Source organism: Notechis scutatus, chromosome 1 (assembly GCF_049901735.1).
Source record: "Notechis scutatus isolate UNSWTSFEM ecotype Mainland chromosome 1, rNotScu1.2, whole genome shotgun sequence".
NCBI classification, from domain to species: domain Eukaryota; kingdom Metazoa; phylum Chordata; class Lepidosauria; order Squamata; family Elapidae; genus Notechis; species Notechis scutatus.
The window spans coordinates 18,907,132-18,927,846 of NC_142009.1; the positions used below are offsets into that span (position 1 = coordinate 18,907,132).

A 20,715-nucleotide genomic window follows, 5' to 3' on the forward strand; every position below is an offset into this window, starting at 1 on the left:
TGTCTCAGTGAAGGAAAAAGAAGTGCTGTGGCAAAAGGCTTTACATTCAAGCAGACGGATTACATCTCAATATGTAGATTAGTACTGCCACATATCTATGCATGAAATCGAGAACTTGACAATGCCCCCACCCTCCACCCCAAATTTCATGCAAAAACAGGATCTGGATGTGAAATATTTCACCATGGATAACTGCTTGTGTTCAGTCATCTATACAATATGCACAATTCAAAGGGACCGTTGTTAGCAACATTTATAGATCTGAAAATTACACTGGTGGCTGCAGTTGTCTAAAACTGTGTCTTCTCTTTTGTTGTCTTGTCACAATACTTTATTCTAATATGGAGGTCAGCAACACAGTTCTTGAAGATGCTGATGAGCCAGTCAGATTAGACTTTTGACAATCACTATGTAATTTTCTCCTCATGCAAGCGATATTTGTACTGATCTCCGTAAGGGAAACGAACACTTTCTTCCTCCTCCAAGGATCTATTACCTCAGGAATACTTCTGGAAGTAGTTCTCCTCAAAAAGAATCTTTTCCCCCTTAAATTCAAGCTGATGAAAAATTTATCTGAGAACTTGTAAGGGACTTCTGGTTAGAAAGTGGCTGAAGGGAAGATGGAAACACATCTCTTTTCAAGTCTCCATTGTTACTAAAAGTTATTGAGTTGTTAACACTGGGACTATTTAGTCACTGCTATATAGAATACTTATTAAAAATATGAAACATACCTTACAATTTTGAGAGGAAGTTGAAATGTGTAAGTGATATTAGCCACTAACCTGTGTACCAGATTTTATAAAACAATTACACTGTACAAGTTTGACTATTACTATATTTTTTTGTAGTTTTAAAAGCCACATGTATACTTTTGGAACCAACATCACAGCCTTTTATATGCAGGACTGAATTTGGCCCACTTGGATTTATCAATCATCTTCATTACTTTTTGTATATCTACCCTATTTTTAATAACATATGTCTGCCAGTGAACACTGTAGACTTAAAATAATTATTGGCATGATCCTAAACAGAGAAATGGGAAGGTCTGGTGGTTAAGGCACCAGGCTAGAAATTTTGAGACTGTGAATTCTAGTTCTGCCTTAGGCATGGAAGCCAACCGGGTGACTTTAGGCCAGTCACTCTCTGTCAGCCCAATCCACCTCACAGGGTTGTTACTGTAGGGAAAATAGGAGAAAGGAGTATTAGATACGACCACTACCTTGAGTTACTTATAAAATAAAGTAAAGGTGAACAGAATGGCATAGAAATTTGTGAACCATTACACTTATTTCAGGATGCAACAAAAAAAAGAATGAGGACAAGAAATTGAGTAGCGCCACTAATCCTTCATGTACATGGGCATCTGAGTATTTGAAGGCATCTCATCTGGAGCAGGCCCATTGGTCCACCAGCTCTGTGGCTGGCAAGGACTGGTAGGGGTTCAGCAAAATTGCAGCAGCCTTTTCTATCATCGGCAGACTTTGATGTGGAACTTCTGAGATTATTTAAAATTTTATATTCTGCAGGGATCTCAGCATGGACCAAATTTGTACTATGCACACAGCAATGGAACAATTATTATTGGGGGAGGGGAATCTGATTATTGATGGGAAAACAGTATGCAAATGTTACACAAAGGCTAGAGGAATGAGGGGAAGGAGGAAGGGTTTTTTCCCTATTCATAGTGCCACTTAGCATGTGACAAGCTTGCAATTATTTTCATGCTAAAATTTGAAATACTAGTGACATTGGCTAAGATAGAGACAACCAAAAGCCATGAAACAGGTTAATTCCACCTCTAGAAAATCTAGAGATGTTGCAAACAAAGGGCACAAAGGAAAAACTGATATATAGAGTTTTAAATACCTAATTAATGTAATGTCAGCCACATAAAAACAAAACTCATGGCAGGGGCCATGTAAAGTGACATTAAGAACAAGTGTCAATCAAATCACCTATCTTCTTGAAGTACAAGAAGGAAAAAAGAATCAGGGACCTTGGTTTTCTGTACGCTCTAAAACACACAGAGAAATGTGGCTTCTGTGGAGATTTTAGAGACGCCAAAGATTAACTTTCATTACAAAGAAATAATTTTATATTGTAACTTTTTTTTACAAAGTTTTATTTAAATATTTCTAGCCTACACGGACAGAAAGAAAATAAAACTGGAAAAAATAGAATTACTACAATTAGAAAAATTCTGGACCACTAGTGAATGGGGCAGAGCAGAACTGATCTGTTTTACAATCCCCAGGTATTATTTGTTGGCCACCAACACTTAAGAGTTCCCTTTTGCAAATTTCATTTCTTGTAATTTACAATTTGGAGTACTATATCTCTTCTAATGTAGATGGTACCACCTTAAATTGCTAACATACCACCAAATCTCTTAATGACTGCACCCTTTAATTGTGCAGCTTCAATCAACTGTATGTACAGGTAGTCCTCGACTTACAACAGTTCATTTAGTGACATGCAAAGTTACAATGGCACTGGAAAAAAGTGACTTATGACCTTTTTTCACACTTAAGACCGCTGCAGCATCCCTGTCGTCACATGATCAAAATTCAGCTGCTTGGCAAGTGATTCATGTTTATGACAGTTGCAGAGTCCTGGGTCATGTGATCAGCTTTTATGACCTTCTAACAAGTAAAGTCAATAAGGAAGCTAGGTTGTTAGAAACCATGTTTCTAACTTAACAAATGCAATGGTTCACTTAACAACAGCAGCAAGAAAAATTGTAAAATGGGGCAAACTCACTGAAACAAAAGTTTCACTTAGCAACCTAAATTTTGGGTTCAATTGTAGTCATAACTCAAGGGCTACCTGTATTTGTAAAGTTTACTCTGCTGTGACTTTTGGCTTTTCTGATTACAGAATAATACACAACAAACTGTGATTGTTCGTGACTTTTGGCTTTTCTGATTATAGAATAATACACAGCAAACTGTGATTGTTCGTGAAGTGACAATGCAAGGAAAACATACAGTCTTTTTTGTCTATAAGAACACTCTACTCTTTAACTCGGGACTACACAATTTAGGCAGTGGTTAGCTCTCCAAGCTTGTTTCAATTTAGTTTCTGAACGTTTCATTACCAGACTAGGTAACATCATCAATATACAGTTTTGCCTCCAACATCATGGGAAACTAAACCATGCACTAAAAGCAAGTGGTTGTACCATACCAGCAGCTTTCCTGGTGCATGCATATTTGCACATGCCCACAATTACATTAAAAAATGTAATCTGGAAGTCAGAAAGTCAAATCTTTGGAGGCAAACTATAAAAGCATTTCACTTGTGGAGGAGAAGGCAAACTTCTAAAATAACCTAACAGGGGAAATAAAAAGATACCTAAAAAAGAGCCCAATGCATCCAATCTGAAACGATTGTGGATGATAATGAATTCATTGGACCCAATTTACACTTGCATTTGGCACTCTCTCACCAACCACACTTACGTTAACAGAATTTCTGTAAGGAGTATGGGTTGGTTAAACAGAGCCTGATATATTCAGAAACAATTAAACACAATTTGTGGAAAGAAAAAAATATAATAAATTTAATAAATATAAATTTACTTTGAAACAATTGATATCAGGTTTTTATCTCTTTGATCTCAGGAACTATAAGAATCATGTGGAGAGATAACATTAATTGGGAAATTCCCACATTCAGGTTTATTTGCCTTCAAGATGTTTTATTCATGTTTTATTCTTCTTAATAAATAATGGGGAAATGTTACAGGTCCCTAACTGTTACTGTTTCCTCTTCATAATGACCCCCAATACTGAGGTAGGTTTAACTACTATGAATTAATCATGATAAATATAATGATTTTGTCAAGGAATATTAGGTATTTCACTAATACCTAATATTCAATTTTTGAATTCAATAATATGGCCTTTTTCTAGATTATGGCCAGTTAGAAATCCATTCTCAAGCAATCCATTAATAAGTAAATTATCCTCAGTTCTTAGAGAAGTCTAATGAATTTATGAATGGTATTTGCTCATTCTGCACAGTAACTTATTATTAAGCTATTCTAATAAAATATGGATAACCGAACAACATACAATTGCTACTGTAAGAATTTGCTAACATATGAAGAACTGCCATACACATACTGTGCCAGTCAATACTGCACTGACTGGAATAAGCAGTGATGAAGCTCTAAGAAGCTCCCTCATCATTTAGTTATCTAATTTTAATGCAATTACTAATAGTTACTAACTTAACAATTGCAACGATTCAGTTAACAACTGTGGCAAGAAAGATAATAAAATGAGGCAAAACTCAACAACCGTCTTACTTAGCAGTGGAAAATTTGAGCTCAATTGTGGTCATAAGTCCAGGGCACTGTATTTTGCAATTGAACATTTCATAGTTTTATATTACTAGAATTGCACAAATTATTACTTATTATTACTGTTTGTCTGTCTATCTGTCTGCCCATCCATCCATCTATCCATCCATCCATCCATCCATCCACAGGTAGTCCTTGATATACAACCATTTATTCAGTGGCCATATAAAGTACTGATAAAAATGACTTACAACAGTCCTCACACTTATGACTGTTGCAGCATCCTCACAATCCTGTGATCAAAATTTGGGCACTTGGCCACTGGCATGAATCTACAATGTTTGCTAGTTATAGTAGTTGGAAATAAGAATATAGTTATTGACATCATAGCAAGAAATTTGAATTAATTATAACTGTAATTGTAATTATTATTGTACAAGATATGTACCCAGTCGACACACGGTTTGAATGGATGGATTTGTTGTTAAAATAAAAAATAATAAAAAAAGAATTTACAATGTTTGCAATATCCCAGGCTCATGTGATTGCCATTTGTGACCTTCCCAACTGGCTTCCAACAAGCAGTCAATTGGGCAAGTTGGATTTGCTTAACAGCCACTGATGATTCACTGAAAACCTGCAGTGATTTGCTTAACAATTGTGGCAAAGAAGGTCCTAAAATTGGGTTTGCTCAGTCTTGCTTAGCAGCAGAAATTCTAATCCCAGCTGTGGTTGTAAGTTGAGCGCACACACACACACACACACACACTCAACTTCCATGGCCAATGAAATATCCTCAAACAACATTCTTCCATTTTTTTTCATGCCTAAAAACAACTTGTTTTATTTAATAAACTTATTAAATCAACTAAAACTTGAGCTCAGTAGCTAAATGTTTGTTGCATTTATTTTTCTGTCTTTTTAAAAAACAAAACCCCAAAGCAGGTGATAGTAATGCAGGTACAATCTACAGAAGCCTGGCTGATTGTCTAATTTTTGACGTTTCCAATCCATCACAATTAAGAGAGAGAAAAGAGAGAGTGTGTGATCCTGAATTATTCTTTTGTTTAAAAAATTGCTTTGGTGTAATTTGGGCTTTGAGAGGGTGGTTCTCTCAGGTTTATGCCAATGGTATCTTCTTTTGGGGGGGAATGCAGAGAATGCAGAGTGGTTCAACAATGTACGAAGAATCCAAAGATGCTTTTTCAAAAGGCAACTGGACTTTACTTTTCCTTAAAAACGTTTTGCTTCTCATCCACCAGTTCTGAAGAAACTTCTTGGATGAGAAATGAAATATCCTCAAGAAAAAACTAAGAAAGTCCAGTTTCTTTTTGAAAAAGCACCTTTGGGCCAATCATGACTTGGATGACTGAGAATCTCCATAGACCATTCATGAAGAGGTTAATGGGTGGGGAATGAGAAAAAAATGAATTAGTGAAAGATTGGCTAGAGGGAAATGTGATAAAAATGATAGATGGGCTTCAATCTTTTGATTGTCTGTCTATCTGTCTGTCTGTCTGTCTGTCTGTCTGTCTGTCTGTCTCCCTCCCGAGCCAGTTTGCTAAAGTGGTTAAGTCACGGTGTGTCCTAGTCTTGCCTTAGGCACAAAGCTAGCTGGGTAACCTGGGCCATTCATACCCTATCAGCTCTTAGAAAGAGGCAAAGGCTAACCAATTTCTCAAAAATCTTACCAAAAAAACTGCAGGGACTATTTTAGGCAGTTGCCAGGAGCCAAAAACTGATGAACATACAAAACAAATTAAAAAAATAAGCACCTCTGGACGTTTGCTGTGCCCCAAAGCTCTCTTTTTCCATCCATTTTTTTTTACCTGAGCACTAAATAAATTTGCAGTAAACTTAATCTTTAGTCAAGTCACATGATTCCTTGAAAAAGCAGCTGCAATAAAGTTCCTGAAATGGTGAATACTTGGAATTATGGTAGCATCTACTGCAAGAAAGGCGATCATCATATGTGGAATGCTACCATATGGTGCATTGTATAAAGAGCTGGGTCCCTGAACAAATTTTGCCCAAGCCTTATTAATTATCCATGTGCAAAGCTTTCTCTGATTCACCAAATAATTATGATTGTTGAGTTGTTTATAATTAGATATCCGACCTGGCTTTAAACATGTTCCTATTAGCAACGCAAGAGGAAAAATGAACATTTAAAAACCCTTTACTGTAACAACAATCAGAAATACACACACACACATATACGCAAATGTATTGTTGTTGTTTTTTGTTTACCAAGGTTGTTGTCTGTGAGCACCTCTTTAACCCGCTTGGTGATGCCATAGGTATCGAGTTCCGGTGACATGGCGACTAGTTCCTGAATGCTGAGTGATGAATGGCCGGAGAGAGGCAATGGGGTTGTGCAGTGGGAATCCGAAGTCGAGGCCTCACTCGACTCCTGCAGCTTGCCTTCCTTACTGGTTTCAATGGCCGGGCAGGGCTGCTGGACCAGTTCCGTCAAGCTTTTCACAGAGTCGCTGGAACTCATTGGGGAATCAGGTGCAGGACTGCAACTGGCAGAGGTCTTTGGAGTGCTTTCTGAAAAATCAGCAGAGGGAAAGGAGAAACTTACTTTTAACAAAATAGTCCCACATCCAGGTCTCACTCCCAAAACTCCTTGTTATTTACGTCAAACCCCAAAATTGCTGACACTCTTAACCTTTCCCCTCTGTCAGAAGTTTGTTCCCTCTTTCTTAAATGGACTTTTCCTCACGTGCTATAAATCGTTAAGACCCGCTCTTTGAGGTGTGTGAGGTGTGTAACAATAGCAACAAAATCAAACTTTTAAAAAGGCACATGCAGCAATTAGCATATAAAAGATTCTTTTTTCAGAGTTAAAAAGAAAAAAACCATTTGTCTAGGTAAGGGCAGCCTATGTGGCTTCAACTTATAGTTCCAATATAGACTAGATCTAGAATGCTTTGCATGCAGTATCTATAGGTCCATTCCAATAATTTTCCATGGAAAATATTTCAGGATTGTTCTCAGGCTGTATACAAAAGACCCTAGAGAATACAGGTAGTCCTCAACTTACTACAGTTCATTTAGTGACTGTTTGAAGCTACAACGGCACTGAAAAAAGTGACTTATGAGCATTTTTCACACAATCATTGCAGCATTCCCATGATCAAAATTCAGACACTTGACAACTGGTTCATAGTTATTTTGCCTGTGTCAAATCAAATCTGCATTTGGAGCATCGGTGTTGTGGTTCACCGGCAGCTGGTGCAGACGGCAGCGGAGTCGGACTGTGAGGAAGAAAGGGGACCGTCAAGGAATCTGGAGAGAACTTGGACGAGGGTCCTGCATCCAACGCAGGGATGGGGCCAGGACCATCTGGGAGTGGTGTGCTGCCTTCGGAGTCTGGCAGCAGTAAAGCAGAGGACCCAGGGGAGCCTGTTCCCAGTGCGCATCTGCTAGAAGGCGAGAGCAGCTGAAACAGAAGGGGCGACTCAGGTGTAAGGCTGGGAGGTGATTGACCCTCCCATAAGGGATAAAAGTCAGACCTCAATGACAAACTCTTTGCAGGAAGCCAAGTAGTTCAATAGATTCCGAGTCCTCCTTAAAGCTCTGTGTATTCTGGTCAGTTTTTTTCTGGTACTTTGATTGTTTTCTGTTATAATTAAGTTGGATACTTCTGATTTTGGCAGCATTCCACAACACTGACAGGCGTGTGCTTATCTTGGGGAACTGTTTAAGATTAGTTCTGGCTGAGAATGAAAGTAATTCCCAGCGTTGCATTAAAATAGGTTTTGCTTTTAAAACAAGTTTGTGTGAAGCCTGGGTCAGAACAATCGGGTAGCCTTGGTGAGTCTGAAGGAGCATGATGAGACCCACCCTCAAAGCTTCTCTTCTTCACGCCAAAAGCTTTTGCAAATGGACAAAAGGCTTCGGGGGAGTGATCTTGTGCTGCTTCAGGCCTTCCATCCCTTTGCAAAAGCTTTTGACACCCTCTTCTCTCTTGTATGAGGAGCTGTGCGCGTATGCGTGCCAGCCCACTGCTCACACAGTCTGGTTCCCCCCCTCAAAACCAGGCTATCAAGCCGGAAAGGTTTGGGACCACTAATTTAGAACTTCAGTAATCAGATAGAACATTTGCTATTCTTCTAAACTTTTTTTTAAATTTAAATTTCCAGCGTTTTAGGAAAAAACATTAGTTATTTCTCTAGTTCTTCAGTATCTTTGTGAACATGAGTAAATTTCAGGTAGTAATGTGATGATTAAAAAGGCCTAGTCTACTTACTGATTTATTTATTGAGATATAAGTTATCTCAATCACAGTAAAAACTTATTTTTTAAACTCCAAAAAGAAAATTTGGTTAGGATTTTGCAGCAATTACTGTACTAATTAATAATATGGAATAAATTAAAATAAAATAATATTTAACTGATTAAGGTGCCCTAAGTTTGTGGAAACACCACTTTTCAGCAAGTGGCGTATAAAATGAATGTGTATAAAAATGAATGTGTAAAAAAAAAAAAGAGTACGGTATTCTATGTCTTTTTACAAATCACAAAATAGTATCTTAAATAGAAGTGAGTCCATATTGAGAGACTTGATAGATCAAGTTAGGGATAGATTATAATGGTGAATTATCTATATGGCTGCTAGGACTCAAAAACAATTTTATAACACATAATCGATTTACAAGAAAAAATATTGCACCTGTAACACTGTATTGTTATTGCCACTCTTACATTTTGCATTTGAACACAAACTGGAGCTGGCTATCTCAAAAAGTAATAAATACATGCCTTTCCCTGAAGCAATCTTCTACTGCATAGATCATGTCAAATGTCATGGACTGTAATTCTCATCAGTTCCCAGCCATCATGATCTCTGGCCACAAATTTCTGAAGATTTTGGTTAAGGATCCCTGCCTAACATCTAAAGATTGACAGAAAAGGTGCAGCAATGTTTCTAGTCAAATACTGGCTGCATTTTTACTGGGGGGAAAAAAGAACAGTCTATCCCCTCCTTTTCTATGCATTGGGTTGATTTCCTATTGTGCTAACAGGGCTGAGAATATAATTTGTGAGTGGCTTTGATTCCTTGGTGTTGCAGATTGTAAGTAAAGCTGATAAGAGTGGAGTGTGGAGAAGGACTATGGATTTCCTTCACGTTTGCTTTAGTTTGTTATCCCTCTTACTGGAACGAATGAGCTCCAATAGCGGAGGTGCTGCTCCACCTTATCTATTCTCAGCAGCCAATGATGGGATGTGGGCAGGTAACAAAATTTAATATACTGCAATAAATGACTAACTCTCTGTTCATCCTCAGTCAAGTGTTTGCTTAAATAAGAACTTCTCATAATGGTGCCAAAAGACACAAAGAGTTATTTTGCTAGGGTTTTCTTTCCATTCTTTACCCAACATGTGGAATAATATTTACTTTGGGGAAAATAAATGTGAATGGAGCAGAAACTCCACATGTAAACTTCAGGAAATTGATGCATGTGCCAAGCGAAGTATTGGCAACTAAATACTGACAAGCTAGCTTTGTTCTAACTGCTGAAATTTAAAATCGAAATGATAACGTTCATGTTCTATTTTTGAGACTTGTAGATATGAAGCTCCAAAATAGAACCATGTGTGCACACATACATATATTCTGGAGTCTCCACATGTGGCAACTGACTTGTGAATTACACTCGAGTTACTGAGCTCCATGGAACTTCAATCATAGGATGAACTTGTGAAACCAATGCCTTTAAAATGTGTTGCATGAGCTGGCCCTTAGAAAGCTTGCCCATATGTTACTTTTCCAACAAGGAATATGTCTGAACTTCGTATTATTTTTAAAACTGTCTAAAAATAGTGACTACATGAGACAGATGGCTCCCCACTTCCATTCTTGGAATTGTAGGTGCAGCAATAATTTTTAATTCAGCAGGCAATCAACAGCACTTTCTTCCAATTTAGCACTGTCCTAATGCATTTGGAGCACCTGACTTGTTCTGTGATTTGTGAACCAATACATTAGGCAGCTACAGTCCATGGATGGTTGGGATACATCCTGACTAGAAATGGATAAATTAAGTCTCAAGAGAGACATGGCTTTCAAAATGTTGGCTGCAACCTTAGAGTTCAGCAGCATAAATATAGTCAAGGCAGGAGTAGCAGCCAACTTGGGCTCCCACCTGGATCTTTAAAAAAAAGATTGAACATAATAGAATAACAGGTCCCTTCCAACTCTATTATTCTGTTATCTTCAATCTTTTTTTTTTTAGAAGGCGGAGCCTCCTCGCTGACGGACTGTAGATCGTGATTCTCTGTGGCTATGGTCCGTGCTCTTTCGTTGGAGAGCCCCGATCATTATGATTAGGGGCTGAAGCTGCCTGGAGGGCGGTGGAGTAAGGGAAGCTGCAAGCCAGGTTGAGGGAGCTGCATCTCCCGGGCTTGGTCTTTTTCTCCCGAAGCGACTGCAGCGGTGGTTTAAAATGGCCACCCTGAAGAGGAGGACTCAGCTGGATTAAGATTTGTGCAGGAGGGAAGAAAGAGGTGGATAACATCTGAACCGGGACAACTGGGCAATACAACTAAACAAAAGTACCCGGGATTAAGGTAACATGGAATTTTTAAGAAAAGTGAGCGACGAAATTACAAAGGGACAGGGGAAAAAAAGAAAATATTTTTGACAGCTAAGCGGGGCTTGAACCGGGAAAGGAAGAAGCTGGAACTAAATATTTAACTAAATTGGACTAAAATATTTTGGGAATAAACAGGCATAAAATAAAGCTGGACTTAAGATTGTCAAATAATAATAATAAGGTTTACAAATTGGAGACTGGACTGTGCTGGAATATTGAGGTTTGAAAACCCTAAATAAAAAAATAGGGGAAAAGGTGAATACTTTTTATAATGGAGAGTGCCACCTTTTGACAAAAACTTGAGCTCAAACAAAAGGAAAGCATCCTGTTTCTGAATGAACTTGTGTGGATATAACATTAAAGAAATATTGAAACAAAGTAAGAATCTTAGAAAGTGAAAGCAGAACCAGAATAAAGAAAAAGCAAGGAAAGACTGACTGTGGGATTGATTGATGTTTTTGGTATAGACCCTCGGCTGGAATAACTGAGAACTTTAGAAAATTGAAAGAAGAAAGAAGGAAAGTAAAAGTGTTTTTTTTTTTTGTGGACTTTAACGATCATAAAATATAAGAGTATGTAATGATGATATCTCTTGGGAATTAAAAATGGAACTTAAAAATATGAGAGAATTACTACAAGAAAGAGGCGAATCACTTTGCTCTGTGTTAGAAAAAATGGAAATGGCGATTGAAGAACAAGAAGAAAGAGCTTCAGAGGAGGAGGAGTCGATTCAAGGAGAAGACATTTTAAATAGACAATTAACACAAAGAACACTACAAAGAAGTGGGGAAAGAAGGAAGGTTAAAAAGTTGAAATTTAAGAAGGCAATCAAAAGGGGGAATACCTGTTAAGTCAGGAAAGGCAGAAAGACCCAGCAGAAAGGGGAAAGGAAGATATTAAGAAAGAGAGGGATATAAACTGGAATGAGAAAAGATATGGGGAAAAGAGGGGAGGAGAAGCTATAAGAAACAGGTGTATGAAATAAAGAAATACGGAAATAGTAAAATGTTGAAAAATTGTTTTTCAGAGATAATGGTTGATGAATTAAAAGGGGATTCTGCAGGATGACAAGGGGTAATAAGAATATTTCTGCAATTAAAAATATTTAGAAAATAGGGTAATATAGATACTGATAACTCTTATTAAAAATCAAGCGGGGAAAATATGCTGCAGAATCCAAATGAAAAGATGTAATGATTATTATTGTAACTTCTCAAAAATAATGGTTTATTGGGAATCAAGATAAGGGAATAAAGGTATATTTTAATCATTGAGATGTCACACTCAAAACAGTAAAGGGGAAACCTATACTTTTTTTTTTTTAGTGTTAAAATTTGTATGAATCTAGAATTTATAAAAAGAATGTGTAATGGAAAGGGAATATGACAGAACCAACTAAATTAATAAGTTAATATAGACTATTAAAAGCAAGGAGAGACATTGGTAACTTTATTATTATTATTATTATTATTATTATTATTATTATTATTATTATTATTATTATTATTATTATTAATTATTATTATTATTATTATTATTATTAGGCAAACAGATATTGTTTATCTTTATTTTTAAAATAAATATTAAAGGATTATATTTGAAATAATTGAAATGAAACAAAAAGATGTGTCGATTGAGATTAATGAAAGAGGCTAGAATGAATGTGTTTGTTTCTCTCCTTACTGAAAATTTGGAATGGAAAAGGTAATAATAGAATTAAGTATGCATAAATTTGTTTAAAAAAATCTTTTTTTTTTTAACCAAACAAACTTGATTGTGATCTGGTTGAGGGCCAACATGTTCTCATGGGAGAACCTAATTATCTGTTCTAGAGTGGCACTATCCTCAGCAAGAGATGGAACAGTAGGCAAAAATGCGCTGTGGGTGAGCATGGCAGACTAGGATGACCATTAGATGACAGCAAAGAAATTGAGAACATCTCAACTCTTTGTTGCCATCTAGTAGTTAACTGACTCTTCCAGCCCAAATCTGGTAGGACTAGGACTTCAACAACTCCCCTCTGCTTTGATATCCTTCTTCTCAAAAGCAGCTTGAATGTGAATTCCAAGGAAACAGAACAACTTTGTTCTCTCAATTGTATCCACACATTTCAAGTAATGTTGGGCTGTAGGTCCATCTGAGAGCTTTGCTTTGGTGCCTAGAGAATTCAACTTATACCCTTGCTTAAACACCTCCCCAAACTGTCTCCAAGCTAATTTTTAATGTGACTGAGTGGGAAAAATGATTAAAAATCAGAAATATTCTTAATAGATGTGTTTTGTGCATAGAAAAAAAACATTGTTCCACAGGAATTTGGTTGGATTGGTTCTGGGGAGGTCATATTTAATCAAACTGAAACCCAGAAGCTCTGGATTGTTCTAGGTTTCAGCCTAGATAAATTTTTGCTCAATCCCATCTTTTCCTTTTCCAATTCAAACATGGCATAATAAAACTGGCCCACATTTGTTTTTCTCCCTCAAACACCAAACTATCAGCATTGCCTCTTCTTTATTATCTCCCATCCTGAAATGCTTGGAACATACACGCTCTGAGGTCATGTTTGGACCAAATGTACAGTTTGGATTGAACACAATGTTTTGTTCTGGGTGCATGGCATGCGTAAGTTGGCTGTTCTGTGCACTGATTGGGTAAAGCACAGAAAGTCTGTATGTTCTTATTAAATAGGCAGAAGGTAATTGCATTTAATCACTTTAATATAATTGTATTTACACTTAAACAGTCCAATTTAATTTTTATCCTGGGAACACACGTTATTTTGGTCCTGGCATCCTTACAATTCTTTTTACAGGATGGATGCCTACTGCTCTACCCATACCACAATGTTCTCTCTGAAAAAAACATTAGACTTTCCAGGTAATTGCAGGTGATCAGGCCAGCCTCAAAACTGGGAGACCAACCAGGTCAGATCTGCTCTTGCTTTGAGAAACCTGAAGACGTTTTGTTTTGCCAAAAAGCTGCCCTCTGTTAAAACTGATAATTTATATTGTATATTGCTGCTATTGCCAAATTTACATCACATAACAGTATTTGCAATGGGGGGAAAATCAATCAATATAAAACATATAACAGCAAACTAAATCAAGAGGAGGAAACCTGCTCCATCCCTCAAATTGTATTACTCCCCACCAAATTCATGTACCGTATTCCCTTCATTAGGGAAGTCATGCATGAAGTGAACTTAGAGAATGAAATGTACATAACAAATATGATATGTTAAATATTTTACGGATGCAACACATATATTGGCAAAAACAAAAGGTAGGTAACTTATTCTTGACTCTATTACCAGGCTGACCTGCATGAAGTTGAGCAAATTAACTAAATTTTCAACCTTCAGGAATCCTTCCAACTAAGGATATTTGGTGAGGAAAACTTATAAAACTGCTACTGAGCCCCCAAAAAATCCATGGTGAATATCCTGAAGGAAATACAGCAATCCTTGACCTACAACTATAATTTGGACCAGATTCTTGGTTGTTGAATGAAATGGTTGTTAGGAAAGATGCGATTGTGACCGTTTCACTCAGTGACTGCAATCCCAGCTCTCCCAGTTGTGGTTGTTAAGTGGAGAGAGGAAAAGAGCTTCCTGATGAAGGAGGGCAGGCAGCTCCCCTCTGTGAATGGAAGGGAACCCCTGCAATGGACTGGAGAAATGAAGCTCGGATCTTCAGAATCACTGCTTTGTTTCTTCAGCCCAAGAGTATTTATTTATTTATTTATTTATTTTATTTGGTTTGTCAATTGCTTACAAGATAATAGATATAAGTAAAAACAGTTATGAATACATGGATACATATAAAAAAAATAAAAGAAACAATAGGACAGGGACGGTAGGCACGTTGGTGCACTTATGCACGCCCCCTACAGACCTCTTAGGAAAGGGGTGAGGTCAATAGTAGACAGTCTAAGGTTAAAGTTTTTGGGGCTTGGGGAACAAACCACAGAGTCAGGTAGAGTATTCCAGACATTGACCACTCTGTTGCTAAAGTCGTATTTCCTGCAATCAAGTTTGGTGCGGAAGTCGTATTTCCTACAATCAAGTTTGTTGAGATTAACCTTGAGTTTGTATCTATTGTGTGCTCTTGTATTGTTATGGTTGAAGCTGAAGTATTCATTGACAGGTAGGACATTGCAATGTATGATTTTATACACTATACTTAAGATTGGACCAAAGGCGGCGTAGTTCCAGCTTTTCTAGGTCTAGAATTTCAAGTCTGGTGGCATAAGGTATTCTGCAACAAGTAGAGGAGTGGAGAACTCTTCTTGTGAAATATTTCTGGACTTTCTCAACTGTGTTAATATCAGATACATAATGTGGGTTCCAGACTGTGAACTGTATTCGAGTATTGGTCTAGCAAATGTTAGACCAATTATCACACTCGTTAGTAGTGTGATATTACCAGAGAAAAAGCTACGTAAGATTAGGTTAACAACTCTTAATGCCTTTTTGGCTATGTAGTTACAGTGGGCTCTAGCACTTAGGTCATTTGAGATGAGTACTCCAAGGTCCTTGACAGAGTTTGGATCATCAACAAGGTCTTGACTGTTCAGCCTGTATTTTATTTTCTGATTTTTTTTGCCAATATGTAAGACAGAGCATTTGTTTGTTGAGATTTGAAGTTGCCATTTGTTTGACCATTCTTATACATAGTAGAGGTCTTTTTGAATGGTAACAGTATTGTCTGTGGTGTTGAATAGCTTTATATCGTCAGCGAAGAGGATGCAGTTGCTCTTGATATGATCACAGAGGTCATTTATGTAGAGTATGAAAAGAGTTGGTCCTAGAACACTGCCTTGGGGGACACCACTATTGACAGGTACAGAATTTGATAGGACACTCCCAATTTTGACCATTTGTTGTCTGTTTGACAGGAATGCTTCTATCCAGTTATTCAGTTGTCCAGAGATACCATAGGATTTTATTTTTAGGAGTAGTTTGTCGTGTACCACTGAATCAAAGGCTTTACAGAAGTCTGTGTAGATTGCGTCGATTGCTTTGCCCTGATCGAGTTGTGTAGTCCACATGTTTTTGCAGTATAAGAGTTGCAGATTGCAGGATAGTTTTTTTTTTCCTCTCCCCTATCTACGTGAAAGGAGGGGCTGGGTTGGAGAAATGAAGCAGGGACCTCAAAGGTTCCTGCTTCATTTCTTTATCCAGCCCACTGTAGTAATTCCCTTCTGTACCTGGAGCAGAGGGAGAGTCCTGTGCTGGAGAAACAAAATAGGGATCATGAAGATCCAATTTTCGTTTCTCCAGTCTGACAAAGGATTCCCCTGTTCCCTGTGTATGAGGGATGGGAAATCCTGCAGCAGGTGGCAGCAGGTGCCCTTCAGCTTCTCCACTGACTTTCTGGGGAAGCTGGCAGAGAAGTTGGCAAATGGTGATCAATGTTCATGGGGTACTTGGCAGCCATTCCTGTGTGTGGACAAGTTACCAAGCATGCAGATCATGATCACTTGATGGGGGAGGAAGGTTTACAATGTTTTAGGATGACCAGAAATGCTTTACAAATCATAAAGCACCATTTCTAACTTTAAACAATCATTAAATGACCAGTCATAAATCCAGGACTACCTATAAAAAGACTAGAACATATTGTTTCCAGCAGCCAACACTCAGTTAAGCAGGGATCAACACCAGACAAACAATCAGGCAGAAAACAATACTCTAGCATTCAAGAAAGAATCATCAAAGAAACCATAGCCTTACCAGTGATGGGATTCAAAAGTTTTTACTACTGGTTCTGTGGGTGTGGCTTGGTGGGCGTGCTGTGGCTTGGTGGGCGTGGCAGGGGAAGGATACTGTAAAATCTCCATTCCCTCCCCACCTCACTAACCTGCTTTCCAGCTCCGTTCTCCTGTGCAGGGCAACAAAAGAAGACCCAGCTGATCAGCTGGGACTCAGGAGGCAGCGAATAGATGGGGGCGGGGCCAGTCAGAGGTGGTATTCCGAACTACTCTAAATTTCCGCTACCGGTTCTTCAGAACTGGTCAGAACCTACTGAATACCACCTCTGAGCCCTACCAAAACTGGCAGGGCAAGCTGTTACATATAAATAGACAGCAAAACCTACACTCATTCATAGGAACATTCACACCTGGTACTGACCAGACTGCTGATCTAACTCCATCTTTCAGTATCAGAATTCTTGGACCGCAAGGGCTCGTGGATAGTGACATCCCTTTTGCAGAGAATTTCAGTACCCTTCTTCTACCTTCATTTTATTTTCTCTGAATCAGTTACTATCTGTCCACTGATCACCTTTAGCATATCAATTTGAGGTTAAAAACTCTTTTTAAGATCTTTTGGAGCGCTATCTTTTTTTCCTCCTGAATCTATTCCCACTCTTAATATCTTTATGGATATCATTGTAATACTGCTCCTTGAGTTTTCTAAAAGCACCCTGAAACACTTGTTCAGTTCCGTCCTAAAACCTTTCTCTTACACTTCTCTTCTTGATAATCACTACCATTTCTTCTGGCATCCAATTAGTTTTCTTTTCCTTTGGCAGTTTCCTTTCACATTTATTCTTAACATATTTTAATCTTAACATAAGATTTACACAGGATATTCTCCTTTAAAATGGAACACATTTTGAGCAGAGTTCTTCTATTTTAGGTTATCTTAGAACTTGCATATGAATACTTCATGAAATGTTTCAAAATTGGTCCCTGGCAACATCTGTGAGCTCTTCCACCGCCTTGTACCAATAATATAGTCAAATATGATTTTCTGTGTGTTCCACCTGGTTCCATCTGATGTTCACATAGATGCGGGTTTTGTTAGGGTGTTTGAACAATGTGTTAGTAACAAAGAAAACACCTGTTTGTCAGAAACTGTTAAGTATTTTTCTGCTTCATTTCTGTTTCCTAGGTCATATAGTTAATCTGTCTTTTCCTCTTTATTATTCTATTACTATGAGCAGTGGTTAGAGTGCAGTACTGCAGGCTAGTTCTGCTGCCTGCTGGCTGCCTGCAATTTGGCAGTTCAAACCTCACCAGGCTCAAGGTTGATTCGGCCTTCCAGCCTTACGAGATGGGTAAAATGAGGACCCAAATTGTTTGGGGCAATATGCTAACTCTGCAAACCGCTTAGAGGGGGCTGTAAAAGCACTGTAAAGGAGTATATACGTCTAAGTGCTATTGCTATTGCTATTCCCAATTTTGGCATTCGAGTCCCTAACTATAAGTAGCACATCTTGCTTGCATTTTTTAAATCTAAGATAGCACAACCATCACTCACATTTGGAGATCTTCCAGAGAAGGAGGATTTAACAGAATAATAGAGTTGGAAGGGATCTTGGAGATCTTCTAGCCCAACACCTTATACTATTTCAGACAAATGGTTGACTATCGACTATTTAGACCGTATGTTGGGTGAAGAATCTTGCATCTCCAGTGGACCTCTTGCTAATCAGCATCATGTTTTGCAATTGCTAGTATTATTGGGGGTGGGGGGTGGACAACACCACGGATGGTTACTCCTTTTTAACCATTTTTTTCTAGCATGTATTCCAAGGCCCAACTTTATTGTTTTGTTTCCAAGAGGGTAAGGTTTTCTTTGCAAATAGTGGGATTAAGACTGGTAGGTGAAAAGGGCTGAGAAATATGGTAATAAATTAAAGCTGCTAAAACATTTGCACTACCGTTTGAAAATAGAAAATTATATTTAGAAAAGGTGTCTTGACATTCCCATAAAGGTTATTCTTAACTTAAGTTTTTTCCCCCTACTTTAAATAGTTTATGGAAGATGAAAAAAAGACACCCCCTTTCCCTCCTCAAAGTCCATATGTAATCTGCAAGACAATAAGAAAGCTACAGATCTAATTTCTTTTCTCTGTTTAGCTTCAGTTCGCTGTGCAGCTGCATCCAAAGCCCAACAAATGTTATTTCCGTATTGGAAGCAGTGAACCAGTGGTACTGTAAATTTGCCTTGATGCACCCATGCGAAGGACCAACTTGGCAGATCATCCATCTTGTTCACTGTACACTGTCAGGGACGGCATGAATTCAGACATGATAAACAGATTTTTCCTCAGAACCTTGTCCTTTAACCCACTGCAAGGTCAAAACGATGGCTGCCCGGTAAATAAAACTGCCTGGTTCTGGTTCAGATGTTCCTCATAGTTCCATCTTCTATTCGTGGTCATTTTATACACATACACACAAACACAGCTGCCATGAATCTTCCCTACTCTTTCCATTACTGTACAAAACCCAAGGAGCAAGCAATGCTGTTAGTGATGCTATAGAAATATGAGGAGGAGGAGGACGGGGACATGGAGGAGAGACAGATAAGGCAGATCACAAAGAAAGCATCCACCATAATTGCCACTTTTCAGCTTGGGTTTGTAACATCCACAGGCAATCCAACAATCTGCCTATTGCTGTTTTTACATTACTTGGCTTTATTTCATAAAGTCCCTAGATTAGGATGGAATTTCTACATAACGCCCCCAAAAAAAAAAAGAATATAAACATTCTTTACATTCATTATTTGTTTGGGTAATGATTTATGGACTTTATCCTCTGGGGGAAGAGCGGGATTGTGAGTTGCAAAGAAGGGAGGGGGATGACTAGAAGCCGAGAACAGACTTGGGGCACACAGAGAAAAAGACAAGGTGGCATAGTTCAAACCTAGGCGTGCAAAGTCTACTGGAATAAAAAATACCTCCAGGCGGTGCTGAAATAACATCAAAGAAAAGAGATGACAGAGCTTGTAAGATCCAGTCAATGAGATGCCAAAGCTCAGGCCCACAAAAACGTTAGCACACTCCATGCTCATTTCACACAGTAATAATTATAATAATAAATGGTGCATTGAATCTCAAACCTGAGTGGCAATGTTTCCTATGGTTTTTGATATGGCCAGGTGTTCACAGAAGATGTAGACTTGAGCTGTGGTGGCGCAGTGGTTACAGTGCAGTATTGCAGGCTAACTCTGCATTCCACTGCCAGGAGTTCAATCCTGACCGGCTCAAGGTTGACTAGCCTTCTATCCTTCAGATTGTTGGGGGCAATATGCTGACTCTGTAAACTCCTTAGAGAGGACTGTAAAGCACTATGAAGCGGTATATAAGTCTAAGTGCTATTGCTATATTTGAGAAACTCTCTTTTGATATAATTCAGTTTCTACCAACAAAGGAGAAATCTAAAATGGGATGGTTACTAGAGTACAGTAACCATAAAGGAGTGACTGGAAAATGTGGTGTTTGACCAACCATGGCACTGTGGAACGTGAGCTCTTCTGTAGTTCAACAGATGTTGAGTTCTTTCCCCCCAGTATCTTATCTAGTAAGAACTTGGTGAGTACTTCACTGCAAATATGTAGATAGCAGATTAGAACTAAAATTGAGCCAAAAGCAAATTCCCACCCAATTGATACTGCGGTATTTAAAAGGATGTTTGGATGAACTGGTTCAGCCTTTTTAGGGAGCAGTGTCCCTAAAAGGATTATTCAAATAAGAAGGTAATCTTTTCTATTATTATCTTTGGAAAATCCTCAGAGACATTTTTGTTTCCTTGCAAAATCTATCTACTCTACAATGGACTTAGATTTGCAGAATCCCTGGTTCCCTTCTGGAGACATGATACAGGTTGAATATTTTTAAAAAGCCAAAGAGTGGTAAGAATTGATTTGTTGCCACTGCATGCCCCCACGTTCTTGCCATGTTCTCTTCACCTCCAAATCAAATGAACCACTTTGCTGCCTATTTTCTATAATTTGCCATCTATGAATGATACAAGAGATATGCCAACATTGGCCTAGCAATTTTA

At 38.2% G+C, this 20,715-nt stretch overlaps 1 protein-coding gene across 6 annotated transcripts in view; it reads right to left on the bottom strand.

The window, feature by feature from the left end:
• Positions 1-20,715, bottom strand: part of CUX1 (cut like homeobox 1) — a 347,690-nt gene that overhangs the window by 63,474 nt on the left and 263,501 nt on the right. For 5 of the 6 annotated variants that reach the window (XM_087957650.1, XM_087957634.1, XM_087957638.1 and 2 more), the window contains one exon: positions 6,563-6,865. The exons of the other annotated variant lie outside the window; for it this stretch is intronic. In XM_087957650.1, coding sequence (XP_087813776.1) covers positions 6,563-6,865 — 303 coding nt within the window. The remainder of the gene's footprint in view (positions 1-6,562; positions 6,866-20,715) is intronic. 6 annotated transcript variants of the gene reach the window in all.